This window comes from Vanessa cardui, chromosome 3 (assembly GCF_905220365.1).
Source record: "Vanessa cardui chromosome 3, ilVanCard2.1, whole genome shotgun sequence".
NCBI lineage: Eukaryota > Metazoa > Arthropoda > Insecta > Lepidoptera > Nymphalidae > Vanessa > Vanessa cardui.
The window spans coordinates 110,450-123,588 of record NC_061125.1 but is presented as its reverse complement, the minus strand read 5'-3'; the positions used below and the strand labels follow the sequence as shown (position 1 = coordinate 123,588).

At 63.2% G+C, this 13,139-nt stretch overlaps 1 protein-coding gene across 1 annotated transcript; it reads left to right on the top strand.

Moving 5' to 3' along the window:
* Positions 1-392: 392 nt before the first annotated feature.
* Positions 393-1,286, top strand: LOC124543846 (the record flags this gene model as incomplete). The annotated part of the gene is made up of 2 exons (XM_047122168.1): positions 393-746; positions 921-1,286. Coding segments are annotated over exons 1-2 (720 nt in total), but the record flags the coding sequence as incomplete, so codon positions are not given.
* Between the last annotated feature and the right edge of the window lie 11,853 nt (positions 1,287-13,139).

Genomic DNA, 13,139 nt, shown 5'->3' with positions numbered 1-13,139 from the left:
CGGCGTACCTGTCGGACCGAGCGGTCGTGTGCCCGGGTCGCGAGAGGTGGGGTCGTCGAGAGACGTCGTGCGGCGTTCCACAGGGTTCCGTTTTGGGTCCACTCCTGTGGAACGTGGGGTACGACTGGGCCCTGCGCGGTGCGTTCATCCACGGCGTCGGCGTCATTTGTTACGCCGACGACACGCTGGTTACAGCACGTGGAAAGACGTACCGGCAGGCGGCCATACGCGCGACTGCTGGTGTCGCGCATGCCGTGGGAAGGATCCGGCGGCTGGGCTTGGAGGTGGCATTGCACAAGTCGGAGGCCCTGTGTTTTCACGGGCCGAGGATGAAGCCGCCTCCCGGGTCCAGCATCATAGTAGGAGGGGTGTCCATCGCTGTCGAGTCGACGATGAAATACCTAGGACTCGTCCTCGACAGTAGGTGGAACTTCGAGCCGCACTTTACACGGCTCGCCCCCCGGTTGTTGGGCGCCGCTTCAGCGCTCTCGCGCTTGCTGCCCAATCTGGGGGGACCCAACTCCTCATGCAGGAGGCTCTACATGGGGGTCGTACGGTCGATGGCGCTATACGCCGCGCCAGTGTGGGCGGATGCCCTGACGGCCCGCAACGTCGCCGCGCTGAGAAGGCCACAGCGCGCGATGGCCGTCAGGATGATAAGGGGATACCGTACGATCTCCTTCGAGGCAGCGAGCCTCCTAGCCGGATCGCCGCCCTGGGACCTCGAAGCCAAGCTCCTCGCGTCGCTCTATTGGTGGCGCGCGGAGGCGGTCGAGCGGGATGAGCGCCTGGTGCCTCGACAGATCGAGGCACGCAGGGCAGAGCTCCGCCAGGTCTCAGTGGCGGAGTGGGAGACGCGCTTGGCGCGACCCACGGCAGGGCAAGCCGTCGCTATTGCGGCGGTGAGGCCCGTTTTGAAGGAGTGGCTCACTAGGAGCCACGGCGCCCTCAGCTTCCGGCTGACGCAGGTGCTTACTGGACACGGATGCTTCGGTAGGTACCTGTGTCGCATAGGTCGGGAGCCGACGTCCCAGTGCCACCATTGTGGCGATGGTCGCGACGATACGGCGTTGCACACATTGGCGGAGTGCCCAGCATGGGCTGAGCAGCGCCGTGACCTCGTCGCGGCCGTAGGTGTCGCTGCGGGAAACCTCTCGCTTCCGGCCGTCGTCTCTGCGATGGTGCGGAGCGAGGCAGGGTGGAGCGCCGTCGCCACCTTCTGCGAGGAAGTGATGCTCGCAAAGGAGGCGGCGGAAAGGGAGAGAGAGGCTGCCTCCTCTCTCCCCTCCCGCAGCAGACGAACTGGGCGTCGCAGGGTGGTCGCCGACTTACGACCACCCTAGGGCGTGGCCTGCGGACGGCAGACTCGGGGCGTCTCGCCGTCCGACCAGCAACAGGCCTCGAGGCGGCGGCGTCGTGTTCCGCACGCGCGCCTCGTAGTGGAGTCCTGCGGCCGGGTGGACAGCCGCAGTGATTGACGGGGCGCGCCTGACTCTTTACATCAGGCGCGCCAACGCCCGTCGGAGGGGTGCGACGAATGCTTCGGCGATACCCGCCCCTCCGACACATGGGCAATTGGAGGACACGGGTTGGGTTTTAGTCAGTAAGAGTCTGACAGTACCCTTCGCTCTTCCCCCAGAGCGGAGGGTCTCCATGATGGATTTCCCAACAAAAAAAAAAAAAAAAAAAAAAAAAGGTTTAGGCTCCATGGGGTGCATGTCAGTCGCCTCCTCGTGGCGCACCCTGGGCAACGGGGCCGGCTTGTGTGCTCGCCGGCCGCGGCTAAGACTGACGCGGAGGAAGGCCGCGAGGTCGCTCCTAGTACTTCTCCGAGCGCAGCGGAGTGGACTATGTGAGCGGCCCCGCTGGCATAGCGGAGGAGTGTACTATATGTACAATATGTATTATATGTATTTATGTAAATATTGTAAATAGTTGTGTAAATGTCAATATATATATATATATGTATATAGAACGGAGGGCTCTTTATGAGCGTCGAAGGAGGAGTGGTGGTCCACCATCTGATGCGTGGTGGTCCACCGTGTGGTGTGGAGATACACCGATGGTCGGCGGCGGAGCCTGTCATCTTATCCGCCGCCACCAGGGCGTCAGCATTGTTGGCGCCCAGCCTCCAGTGGCGGACTCGGGGGAGTCCGTCACGTTTACTGGACGGAGGCAACGGAGGAAGGCGCGCCCTTGGGCGCGCATTCAACGATTTGACCGCCTCACGGCGGTCGCCGCGGGGGGGCCGCGGAAGTATGCTCTAGCGTTCCCGTAGCCCCTCCATCACGCGGTACGGTGGAAACCCGAGGAGGTTTTAGTGGGTAGGACAGGGCCTTCTGCCCTGGCACGGGGCCCTTATGGCCCCGGTCGAGTCCCACATACCCGTCCCGGTCCCCCGGCCGGGCGGGAGGCGTAAATGCCTTTCCTCCTCGTAAAACAAAAAAAAAAAAAAAAAAAAAAAAAAAAAAAAAGGTTTAGGCTCCATGGGGTGCATGTCAGTCGTCGGGGTGCATGTCAGTCGCCTCCTCGTGGCGCACCCTGGGCAACGGGGCCGGCTTGAGCTTGCTCGCCGGCCGCGGCTAAGACTGACGCGGAGGGCATGCCACGGGTCGCTCCCGGTCTTTCTCTGTTTTCAGAGTGGACTGTGTGCGCGGCCCCGTGGCAAGGAAGGAGTGTAGATATAGTTTGTAAATATATGTTAATTAGTTTTATAATTATTAGGTAGGTCATAAATATTTTATTTTATTTGTATTTTTATGTAGGTTGTAAATTTTTGTAAATTTAATTTTTTGTTTTGAGGAAGACAACCTCGATAAAAAATAACCCTGAATCCCAAGTGGCTACGCAGCGCGATGGGATGCATGGCCGGAGGGTAGTTCGGTCTCGACTGCATTTCCTTTTTCATTCTTGTTTTTATTTTTTTTCTTTACTCTTTTTTCTTTTATTCTCTTCTTCTGCCGGCAGCCCCGGCAAAAAAAAAAAACCAACATGACTAGTGCATCTATCAAAATTAATTCTCCAGGGGGGTTTCAGTCCCTCTCCGATCCGCCTCACGGATCGGACAGTCCCGTCGAATCTGGAGGGGACAGGGATGCCAGATCGATCTTTTCCAACAACCACAACGCGACAACAACGGACAACGAATTGCCTACGATGAGGGTGCCAGTGGTACGGCTGGAGCGACTGGGTGAGCTGTCGGACACCGACAGCGTATCCAGTCGGATGAGCGTGGTGAGCGCGGTGAGCGCCAATTCAAAGCGCTCACGAAAACGCGCGAGGGAGGGTCCAGACTCAGGATCGGACTCTCCTTCCAGCGACACACGCGAGAGTGTGAGAAAGGGTAGACCGGCCACTACCGGTAAATATGCCGGTATCGGTCTTTCCAGGCGTGAGGCTGCGGCTGCGACGAAGGCCGCAGCTGCCGCCCAAAAATTAGAAGACGACGAGCGGCAGATCGCGGCTCTGACCAAGAGGGTGGTGGAAGGGAGAGCCACTCCTCGGTCGGAGTCGTCAGACTCTGCTGCCTTAGAGGTCGAGGCAGAGGAGCTACCTGCCTCCGACCTCAACCGGAGGATGACGGACGCGGTTGCGGCGATTAAAAGGGTGGGCAAGGTCTCCAAGGGCCTTAGCGGCTGTAGCCAGAAGGCACTGAAAGAGGCTACGGCCTCGATACTGGAGTGCGCCCAGGTGCTGCTCACCCGCACCGATACTGAAGAGACGGCGCTGCTGCGGGCCCAGAACACCAGGCTCGCAGCACAGGTCGAGGCGCTCAGGAAAGAGCACCTCGAGCTCAAGGCCGAGATGGCCAACTTCCGCCGGGAACACCTCAGGCGGGAGGTGGGCCTTCTGAGCGCCACACCTGACGCCACGCCGCAACCGCAGCAACAGCAGCAGTCGCCGCAAGAGACGGAGCTGGTTCGCCTGATCCGTCAGGAGATGGCGAGCTTTAACGCTCGTTTCTCGGTGCTCGAGGGGAGGATTCTACGTCCCCCCCTAGCTGCAGACCAGCGCAGCGCACCGGCGCCGACATATGCGGCCAAAGCCGCAGCGCCCCGTGCCACCCAACCGGCACAAGCGGCTGCTGCCAAAAAAGGGAAGTCGAAGGCGGCCAAAAAGGCAAGTGCGGCCCAAGCCGCAGCGCCCCGTGCCGTCCAACCGGCACAAACAGCCAATAGTGAAAAAAGACCGGTGTCAAGACCCGAGGCGGAATGGGAGGTTGCGGGCGCCGCTAAACGCAGCAAAAAGGTGCGCCAGCGGGCCAAAAAGGAGGCCCACAAGAAGAAGGAGGAGGGAGTCGCGGCGGCCAAGCGACGGCCTGCAAGGCTCAGGACTCCCCGCTCGACTGCAGTGGCTCTCACCCTGCAGCCAGAGGCGGAGGAGCGGGGCCTCTCTTATGCCGACATCTTGGCGAAGGCAAAAGCCGAGATCTCGCTGAGCGATCTCGGCATAACGGGCCTCCGGTGCAAAAAGACTGCCACCGGAGGCCGACTCCTGGAGGTCTCGGGGGCCACGAGTGGTCCCAAAGCTGACGCCCTAGCGGAAAAGCTCAGGGCGTCACTGGGGTCGGACGACGTCCGAGTGTCCAGGCCCACCAAATGCGCGGTTTTGCGCATTTCGGGCCTGGATGACTCTGCGACGATAGAGGAGGTCGTCGCCGCCGTCTCCAAGACCGGAGGATGCCCGCCTGATCAGGTCAAGGCGGGCACGATACGTCGGGGGGTCTCTGGTCTAGGGACCACCCATGTGAGCTGTCCCTTAGCGGCGGCCAAGAAGCTAAGGGACAGCAGACTCCTAGTGGGGTGGGTCTCGGCGCAGGTCACGCTATTACCACCGAGGCCTTTCCGGTGCTACCGGTGTCTGGAAGGTGGACACGCGGGGGCACGGTGCACCGCTGAGGTAGACCGCAGCCAACTCTGTTACCGCTGCGGTCAGCCCGGTCACAAGGCTGGCACCTGCTCTGCCAAGACGCCGCACTGCGTTATCTGTGCGGCGTCTGGAAAGCCAGCCGACCATAAGATCGGGTCGAAGGCCTGCACGAGACCCACCGCCACAATCACGGCTAGGACACGACCGGCTCATCCGCCGAAGAAAACAAACAAAAAGGAGAAGGCAACCAGCTCCTCGCAGCCGGTTCGACCACCGGCTGCGGCACAAGAACAGCCGAGAACTGGGGAGGAGGCGACGGCCATGGACACTCAGTAATGGCTCTACGTCGTCTCCTCCAAGCCAATATCAACCACTGCGCCAGGGCTCAGGATCTCTTGCTCCAGAGCATGGCGCAGTGGTCGATCGATTTGACCGCCGTCGCCGAGCCGTACTTCGTGCCACCCAGGGATGACTGGGTGTGCGACGATAACCGCTCGGTGGCGTTGATCAGGAGGTCCGCCGCTGACACGCTTCCCTTCGAGGCCGTTACTCGAGGGCGGGGCTATGTCGCGGCAGTCTGGGGTGACATCATGGTCGTGGGGGTATATTTCGCCCCCAGCCTTTCTCTCGCCGATCTAGAGAGTGTCACCCTGGAGTTGGGCACGATAGTCCGTCGTGGCTGTCCTCGCCCCGTGATCGTCCTGGGGGACTTCAACGCCAAGTCTACGGCTTGGGGTTCCCCGTCTACGGACGCGCGGGGCGAGCTAGTGGAGGAGTGGGCGGTCGAGCTGGGCCTGCTTCTCCTGAATCGGGGTTCGGTGCAGACGTGCGTGCGGCAGCGGGGTGGGTCTATAGTGGACCTCACGTTCGCTAGCCCTGCTCTCGCGCGCAACGTCCTCGACTGGCACGTCGTCGAGGACGTCGAGACGCTATCCGACCATAGGTACATTCGGTTTAGCGTCTCTGCCCGAACTTCGATTCGGCCGATCCAAGCGGCAGGTCGGCACGGAGACGGTCCGCGATGGGCGCTGAAGCGGCTGGACAGGGAGGCTCTCCTGGAGGCCTCGATCGTCAAGGCCTGGCTCGATTCGCCAGACAGGCCTACTGACATCGACGACGAGGCGGAGTGGTTCCGGGAGAGCATGTCGGACATATGCGACGCTGGCATGCCCCGAGTTCGGCCGTTGTCAGCCAGGCGCCAAGTGTACTGGTGGGCGCAGTCGATTGCGCAGTTGCGCAACGCATGTACGCAGGTGCGACGCCAGTACGCGAGGTGCCGACGACGGAGGAGAGGCCGCCGCCCCTTTACAGCGGCGGCCGAAGAAGCCCAGGATGAGGAAGAGGCGGAACTGTACGCTAGCTACAGGGAGGCGAAGAGCGCACTCCAGTTGGCCATCGTACGAGCCAAGGCCCAAGCGAACGACGAGCTGGTGGAGACTCTGGACCTAGATCCGTGGGGACGCCCTTACCTGATGGTGAGGAGCAAGTTGCGCCAGTCGGCTCCCCCGCTGTCCCGGAGTCTCCAGCCGCAGCTGCTGGAGGAGGTGGTGGGTGCTCTGTTTCCATCTAGACCGGAGCACACACCACCGGCTATGGTTCCGCCTCACAGTGACGCGGAAGAGGGTGAAGACGACGTGCCCGCCGTCACCCGGGAAGAGCTCAGAGGGGCGGTGGCTCGTATCAGGAACACCGCCCCTGGACCCGACGGCATTCCAGGCCGTGCGTGGGTCCTCGCCCTGAGAGAACTAGGGCCACGACTCTCAGGGCTCCTGAGCGCATGCCTGGAGCGAGGCCAGTTTCCAAGCCGGTGGAAGACTGGAAAGCTGGTCTTGCTCAAGAAGGAGGGACGACCCGCAGACTCGCCATCTGCGTACCGACCGATAGTGTTGCTGGACGAGGTGTGTAAGATCTTCGAGCGTGTCATCGCCAGTCGCCTCGTTCAGCACATGACCAGGGTGGGGCCGGATTTGGCGGAGAACCAATTCGGCTTCCGCCAGGGGCGTTCGACGGTCGACGCGATCATGCGCGTGAAGGCCCTCGCGGAGGAGGCAGTCGCCCGGGGTGAGGTGGTCTTGGCGGTGTCGCTCGACATCGCCAACGCTTTCAACACCTTGCCCTGGAGTACCATCCGTGAAGCACTCCGATACCACGGAGTGCCGCGCTACCTCCAACGCGTGGTCGCGGCGTACCTGTCGGACCGAGCGGTCGTGTACCCGGGTCGCGAGAGGTGGGGTCGTCGAGAGACGTCGTGCGGCGTTCCACAGGGTTCCGTTTTGGGTCCACTCCTGTGGAACGTGGGGTACGACTGGGCCCTGCGCGGTGCGTTCATCCACGGCGTCGGCGTCATTTGTTACGCCGACGACACGCTGGTTACAGCGCGTGGAAAGACGTACCGGCAGGCGGCCATACGCGCGACGGCTGGTGTCGCGCATGCCGTGGGAAGGATCCGGCGGCTGGGCTTGGAGGTGGCATTGCACAAGTCGGAGGCCCTGTGTTTTCACGGGCCGAGGATGAAGCCGCCTCCCGGGTCCAGCATCATAGTAGGAGGGGTGTCCATCGCTGTCGAGTCGACGATGAAATACCTAGGACTCGTCCTCGACAGTAGGTGGAACTTCGAGCCGCACTTTACACGGCTCGCCCCCCGGTTGTTGGGCGCCGCTTCAGCGCTCTCGCGCTTGCTGCCCAATCTGGGGGGACCCAACTCCTCATGCAGGAGGCTCTACATGGGGGTCGTACGGTCGATGGCGCTATACGCCGCGCCAGTGTGGGCGGATGCCCTGACGGCCCGCAACATCGCGGCGCTGAGAAGGCCGCAGCGCGCGATGGCCGTCAGGATGATAAGGGGATACCGTACGATCTCCTTCGAGGCAGCGAGCCTCCTAGCCGGATCGCCGCCCTGGGACCTCGAGGCTAAGCTCCTCGCGTCGCTCTATTGGTGGCGCGTGGAGGCGGTCGAGCGGGGTGAGCGCCTGGTGCCTCGACAGATCGAGGCACGCAGGGCAGAGCTCCGCCAGGTCTCAGTGGCGGAGTGGGAGACGCGCTTGGCGCGACCCACGGCAGGGCAAGCCGTCGCTATTGCGGCGGTGAGGCCCGTTTTGAAGGAGTGGCTCACCAGGAGCCACGGCGCCCTCAGCTTCCGGCTGACGCAGGTGCTTACTGGACACGGGTGCTTCGGTAGGTACCTGTGTCGCATAGGTCGGGAGCCGACGTCCCAGTGCCACCATTGTGGCGATGGTCGCGACGATACGGCGTTGCACACATTGGCGGAGTGCCCAGCATGGGCTGAGCAGCGCCGTGACCTCGTCGCGGCCGTAGGTGTCGCTGCGGGAAACCTCTCGCTTCCGGCCGTCGTCTCCGCGATGGTACGGAGCGAGGCAGGGTGGAGCGCCGTCGCCACCTTCTGCGAGGAAGTGATGCTCGCGAAGGAGGCGGCGGAAAGGGAGAGAGAGGCTGCCTCCTCTCTCCCCTCCCGCAGCAGACGAACTGGGCGTCGCAGGGTGGTCGCCGACTTACGACCACCCTAGGGCGTGGCCTGCGGACGGCAGACTCGGGGCGTCTCGCCGTCCGACCAGCAACAGGCCTCGAGGCGGCGGCGTCGTGTTCCGCACGCGCGCCTCGTAGTGGAGTCCTGCGGCCGGGTGGACAGCCGCAGTGATTGACGGGGCGCGCCTGACTCTTTACATCAGGCGCGCCAACGCCCGTCGGAAGGGTGCGACGAATGCTTCGGCGATACCCGCCCTTCCGACACATGGGCAATTGGAGGACACGGGTTGGGTTTTAGTCAGTAGGAGTCTGACAGTACCCTTCGCTCTTCCCCCAGAGCGGAGGGTCTCCATGATGGATTTCCCAACCATAAAAAAAAAAAAAAAAAAAAAAAAAAAAAAGGTTTAGGCTCCATCGCATTCTCCAGGCGAATACCAACCACTGCAAAGCGGCCCAGGACTTGCTGGTCCAAACCTTTGCCGAGTGGTTGGTTGACGTGGCGGTTGTCGCCGAGCCTTACTCAGTCCCACGCAACTGGCTGGGAGACGAGGACAGCTCGGTGGCGTTGGTTGCGCGGTCTTCCACAGACTCCCCTCCCATCTCGCTAATAGAGAAGGGGCCGGGATATGTGGCCGCTGCGTGGGGGGACATAGCTCTCATTGGGGTGTATTTCTCCCCCAACCGTCCCCTGGTGGACTTTGAGAGTTTTCTCGGAGTCCTCGCTATGGTGGCCGGCAGAGCGGAGCAACGCCGGGTCCTGGTGGTGGGCGACCTCAACGCCAAGTCAGTGGTCTGGGGTAACCGATCCACTGACGCGAGGGGCCGCGAGGTGGAGTCGTGGTCGGTGGCGTCAGGCCTGTCCCTTCTGAATAGAGGGACAGTGCACACCTGCGTTCGGCGGGAGGGGGGCTCGATCGTGGACCTCGCCTTTGCCACTCCTTCTCTGGCGACCCATGTTGTGGACTGGCGGGTGGAGCTGGTGGAGACTCTCTCGGACCACCGATATGTGCGGTTCGACGTCTCCATCCGGGGCTCCCGTGGAGCCCGTACTGGGGGCCAATCACCTTTCCCGAGATGGGCGCTCACCCGCTTGGACCAGGAGGCCGCAGGAGAGGCGGCCTTCGTCCAGGATTGGCTCACGCCGCTCACTGTCGACATCCGTGGTGTCGATGCCGCGGCGGCCCAGCTGAGGGACTCCTTGACCGAGGTGTGCAATTCCAGCATGCCTCGGTCTCACCGCCCGCCCCCTCGACGAGCCGTGTACTGGTGGTCCGAGGAGTTGGCGACTCTCCGGGCCGCCTGCGTGGCGGCCAGGAGAAAGTACACCAGGAGCCGGCGGCGGCGCCCTCGCGATCTCGCCAATGAAGACCGCCTCTACGCATCATACGTAGAGGCGAAGTCCGTCTTTAAGGCGAAACTCGCCGCCGCCCCAGACCGCGCGAGGTCGGAGATGTTGGAGGATCTCGACAACGATCCTTTCGGGAGGCCGTACAAGGCGGCGCGGAACAAGCTGCGGCCGTATGGTCCCCCAGTTGCCGAGACTCTCGAGCCGACTCTGCTGGACGGGGTGGTACAGTCCTTGTTCCCCCCCCGGGACGGTTTCACCCCTCCGGCAATGAGCCCCCCGCGCGATACGGCTCCGACGGTGGAGGAGGTCCCCCCAGTTACGGAGGAAGAGCTGGAGGAAGCGGTCCTCTGCCTCCGCAGAAAGAAGACGGCCCCAGGACCGGACGGCGTCCCTGCAAAGGTGGTGGCCATCGCGGCCTCGCAAATGGGAGCCAGGTTCCGGGACCTTTTCGGAGCGTGTCTGGCGTCCGAGAGGTTCCCGAAACCGTGGAAGGAGGGCCAATTGTGCCTCCTACGGAAGGAAGGGCGGCCGGTGGACTCCCCCTCGGCATACCGACCCATCGTCTTGCTTGATGAGGTCGGTAAGATGTTCGAGAGGATACTCGCCGCCCGCCTCAAGAGGCATCTCCGGGGGATTGGCCCAGACCTGTCGGACGCTCAGTTCGGCTTTCGGGCTGAGCGTTCGACGGTCGACGCCCTGTCCCGTCTGAGAGGGCAGGTGAGAGAGGCGATGGAGGCGGGGGACGGGCTTTTGGCTGTGTCTTTTGACATAGCCAACGCTTTCAACTCTGTCCCCCACCCCACCATCCTGGAGGCCCTCCGTTTTCACGGAGTGCCCCCATATTTGCGGGGCCTCGTGGCCGACTACCTCAAGGACCGTTCGGTCCTCGTCGTCGACAAGACGGGCCGCCTACGGCGGTATGGCGTCGAGTCCGGTGTGCCACAGGGTTCCGTCCTAGGACCGCTCCTGTGGAACATCGGGTTCGACTGGCTCCTGAGAGGACGCCTCCCCCGAGGCACGTCGGTCATTTGCTATGCAGATGACACTCTTCTGACTGCTCGGGGGAGAAACTTCGAGGAGTCGGCCAGCCTGGCCTCGGCGGGAGGATCCTTGGTGGCGGACAGGATCTCCCGCCTAGGGTTGACGGTGGCGTTGCCCAAGACCGAGGCCGTCTTCTTTCACGGACCTCGGCAACGCCAGCCGCCGGACGCCCACATACACGTGGCGGGCGTCCCCATTGTGGTGCAGGCCCACATGAAATATCTGGGCCTGATCCTCGACAACAGGTGGCGCTTCGGTCCTCACTTCAGTGGGCTGTCGACGCGCCTGTTGCGGACCGCGGGAGCCTTCTCCTGGCTCCTCCCAAACCTCGAGGGACCCGGGGATCGATGCCGGCGACTATATGCCGGCATACTGAAGAGCATGGCCCTTTACGGAGCCCCGATATGGGCGGACGCGCTCCATAGGAGGGAGAATGCGGCAGCCCTCCGAAGGGCCCAAAGGGCCATTGCCCAGCGGGTGGCGAGAGCATACCGCACGGTAAGCTTCGCGGCGGCGTGCGCTCTGGCGGGCACTCCTCCTTGGGAGCTCGAGGTGTGGGTGCTCGCCAGAGTCTACGAGTGGACGGCGGAGCAGCGAGCGCTCGGCCGGTGCCCCGACGGGGCAAAGCGGGAGGCTGTTCGTCAGGGAGCGAGGGTCGCGGTCATCCAGCATTGGAAGGCGGACCTCGCCTCCGCCACGTTCGGCCGAAGGACCCTGGACGCGATCGGGCCCGTGCTCAGAGATTGGCTCGATCGCTCGCACGGCTCCCTCTCCTTCCGTCTGGTCCAGGTGCTGTCCGGGCACGGCTGCTTCGGGTCGTACCTGCACCGGATCGGGAGGGAGGAGACCCCGTCGTGCCATCAGTGTGGGGCCGCGGTGGACTCGGCAGAGCACACCCTGGAGGTGTGTCCATCGTGGGCCGAGCGCCGCCGTGAGCTGGTGGCTGTCAGCGGAAGCGACCTCTCGCTCCCCGGTGTGATCGTTGCCATGTTGGGGAGCGAGGAGTCGTGGGCTGCCGTCGCCTCCTTTTGTGAAGACGTAATGTCACAGAAGGAGGCGGCGGAGCGTGGGCGCGAGAACGATCCCCTCGCGTCACAGCTCCGCAGAAGGGTAAGGGGCGGAAGGCGGCGCACACGGCGTCCACCTTCGCCCGCCCCTGGGGGAGTGCGGCGGGCGGGCGGCGCGGGGTCGCCGCCGCCCGCGTCACAACGCACACCTGCCACGACTGGTGATGGTCGTGCGCTCCGGCCATCACAGTGTCCGCCCCCATTCGGGGGGGTGTGACGGGTCTGCCATAGGGCGGGCGGTCGCCGACGGGGGGCTGGATGCAAACCGGATTCCCAGCCTCCTGTCAGTCAAGCGAAGACGGAGCGCCGGTGGGGTTTAGTGGGTAGGGGCCTTTTGCCGAGTCCCACATAACCCGCGGAGACCCCCCGGACTCGCGGGTATGCGTAAATGCATTCCCCATCGGAAACAAAAAAAAAAAAAAAAAAGGTTAGGTTAGGTTTGGGGTGCATTTGCCACTGCGCCAGGGCTCAGGATCTCTTGCTCCAGAGCATGGCGCAGTGGTCGATCGATTTGACCGCCGTCGCCGAGCCGTACTTCGTGCCACCCAGGGATGACTGGGTGTGCGACGATAACCGCTCGGTGGCGTTGATCAGGAGGTCCGCCGCTGACACGCTTCCCTTCGAGGCCGTCACTCGAGGGCGGGGCTATGTCGCGGCAGTCTGGGGTGACATCATGGTCGTGGGGGTATATTTCGCCCCCAGCCTTTCTCTCGCCGATCTAGAGAGTGTCACCCTGGAGTTGGGCACGATAGTCCGTCGTGGCTGTCCTCGCCCCGTGATCGTCCTGGGGGACTTCAACGCCAAGTCTACGGCTTGGGGTTCCCCGTCTACGGACGCGCGGGGCGAGCTAGTGGAGGAGTGGGCGGTCGAGCTGGGCCTGCTTCTCCTGAATCGGGGTTCGGTGCAGACGTGCGTGCGGCAGCGGGGTGGGTCTATAGTGGACCTCACGTTCGCTAGCCCCGCTCTCGCGCGCAACGTCCTCGACTGGCACGTCGTCGAGGACGTCGAGACGCTATCCGACCATCGGTACATTCGGTTTAGCGTCTCTGCCCGAACTTCGATTCGGCCGATCCAAGCGGCAGGTCGGCACGGAGACGGTCCGCGATGGGCGCTGAAGCGGCTGGACAGGGAGGCTCTCCTGGAGGCCTCGATCGTCAAGGCCTGGCTAGATTCGCCAGACAGGCCTGCCGACATCGACGACGAGGCGGAGTGGTTCCGGGAGAGCATGTCGGACATATGCGACGCTGGCATGCCCCGAGTCCGGCCGTTGCCAGCCAGGCGCCAAGTGTACTGGTGGGCGCAGTCGATTGCGCAGTTGCGCAACGCATGTA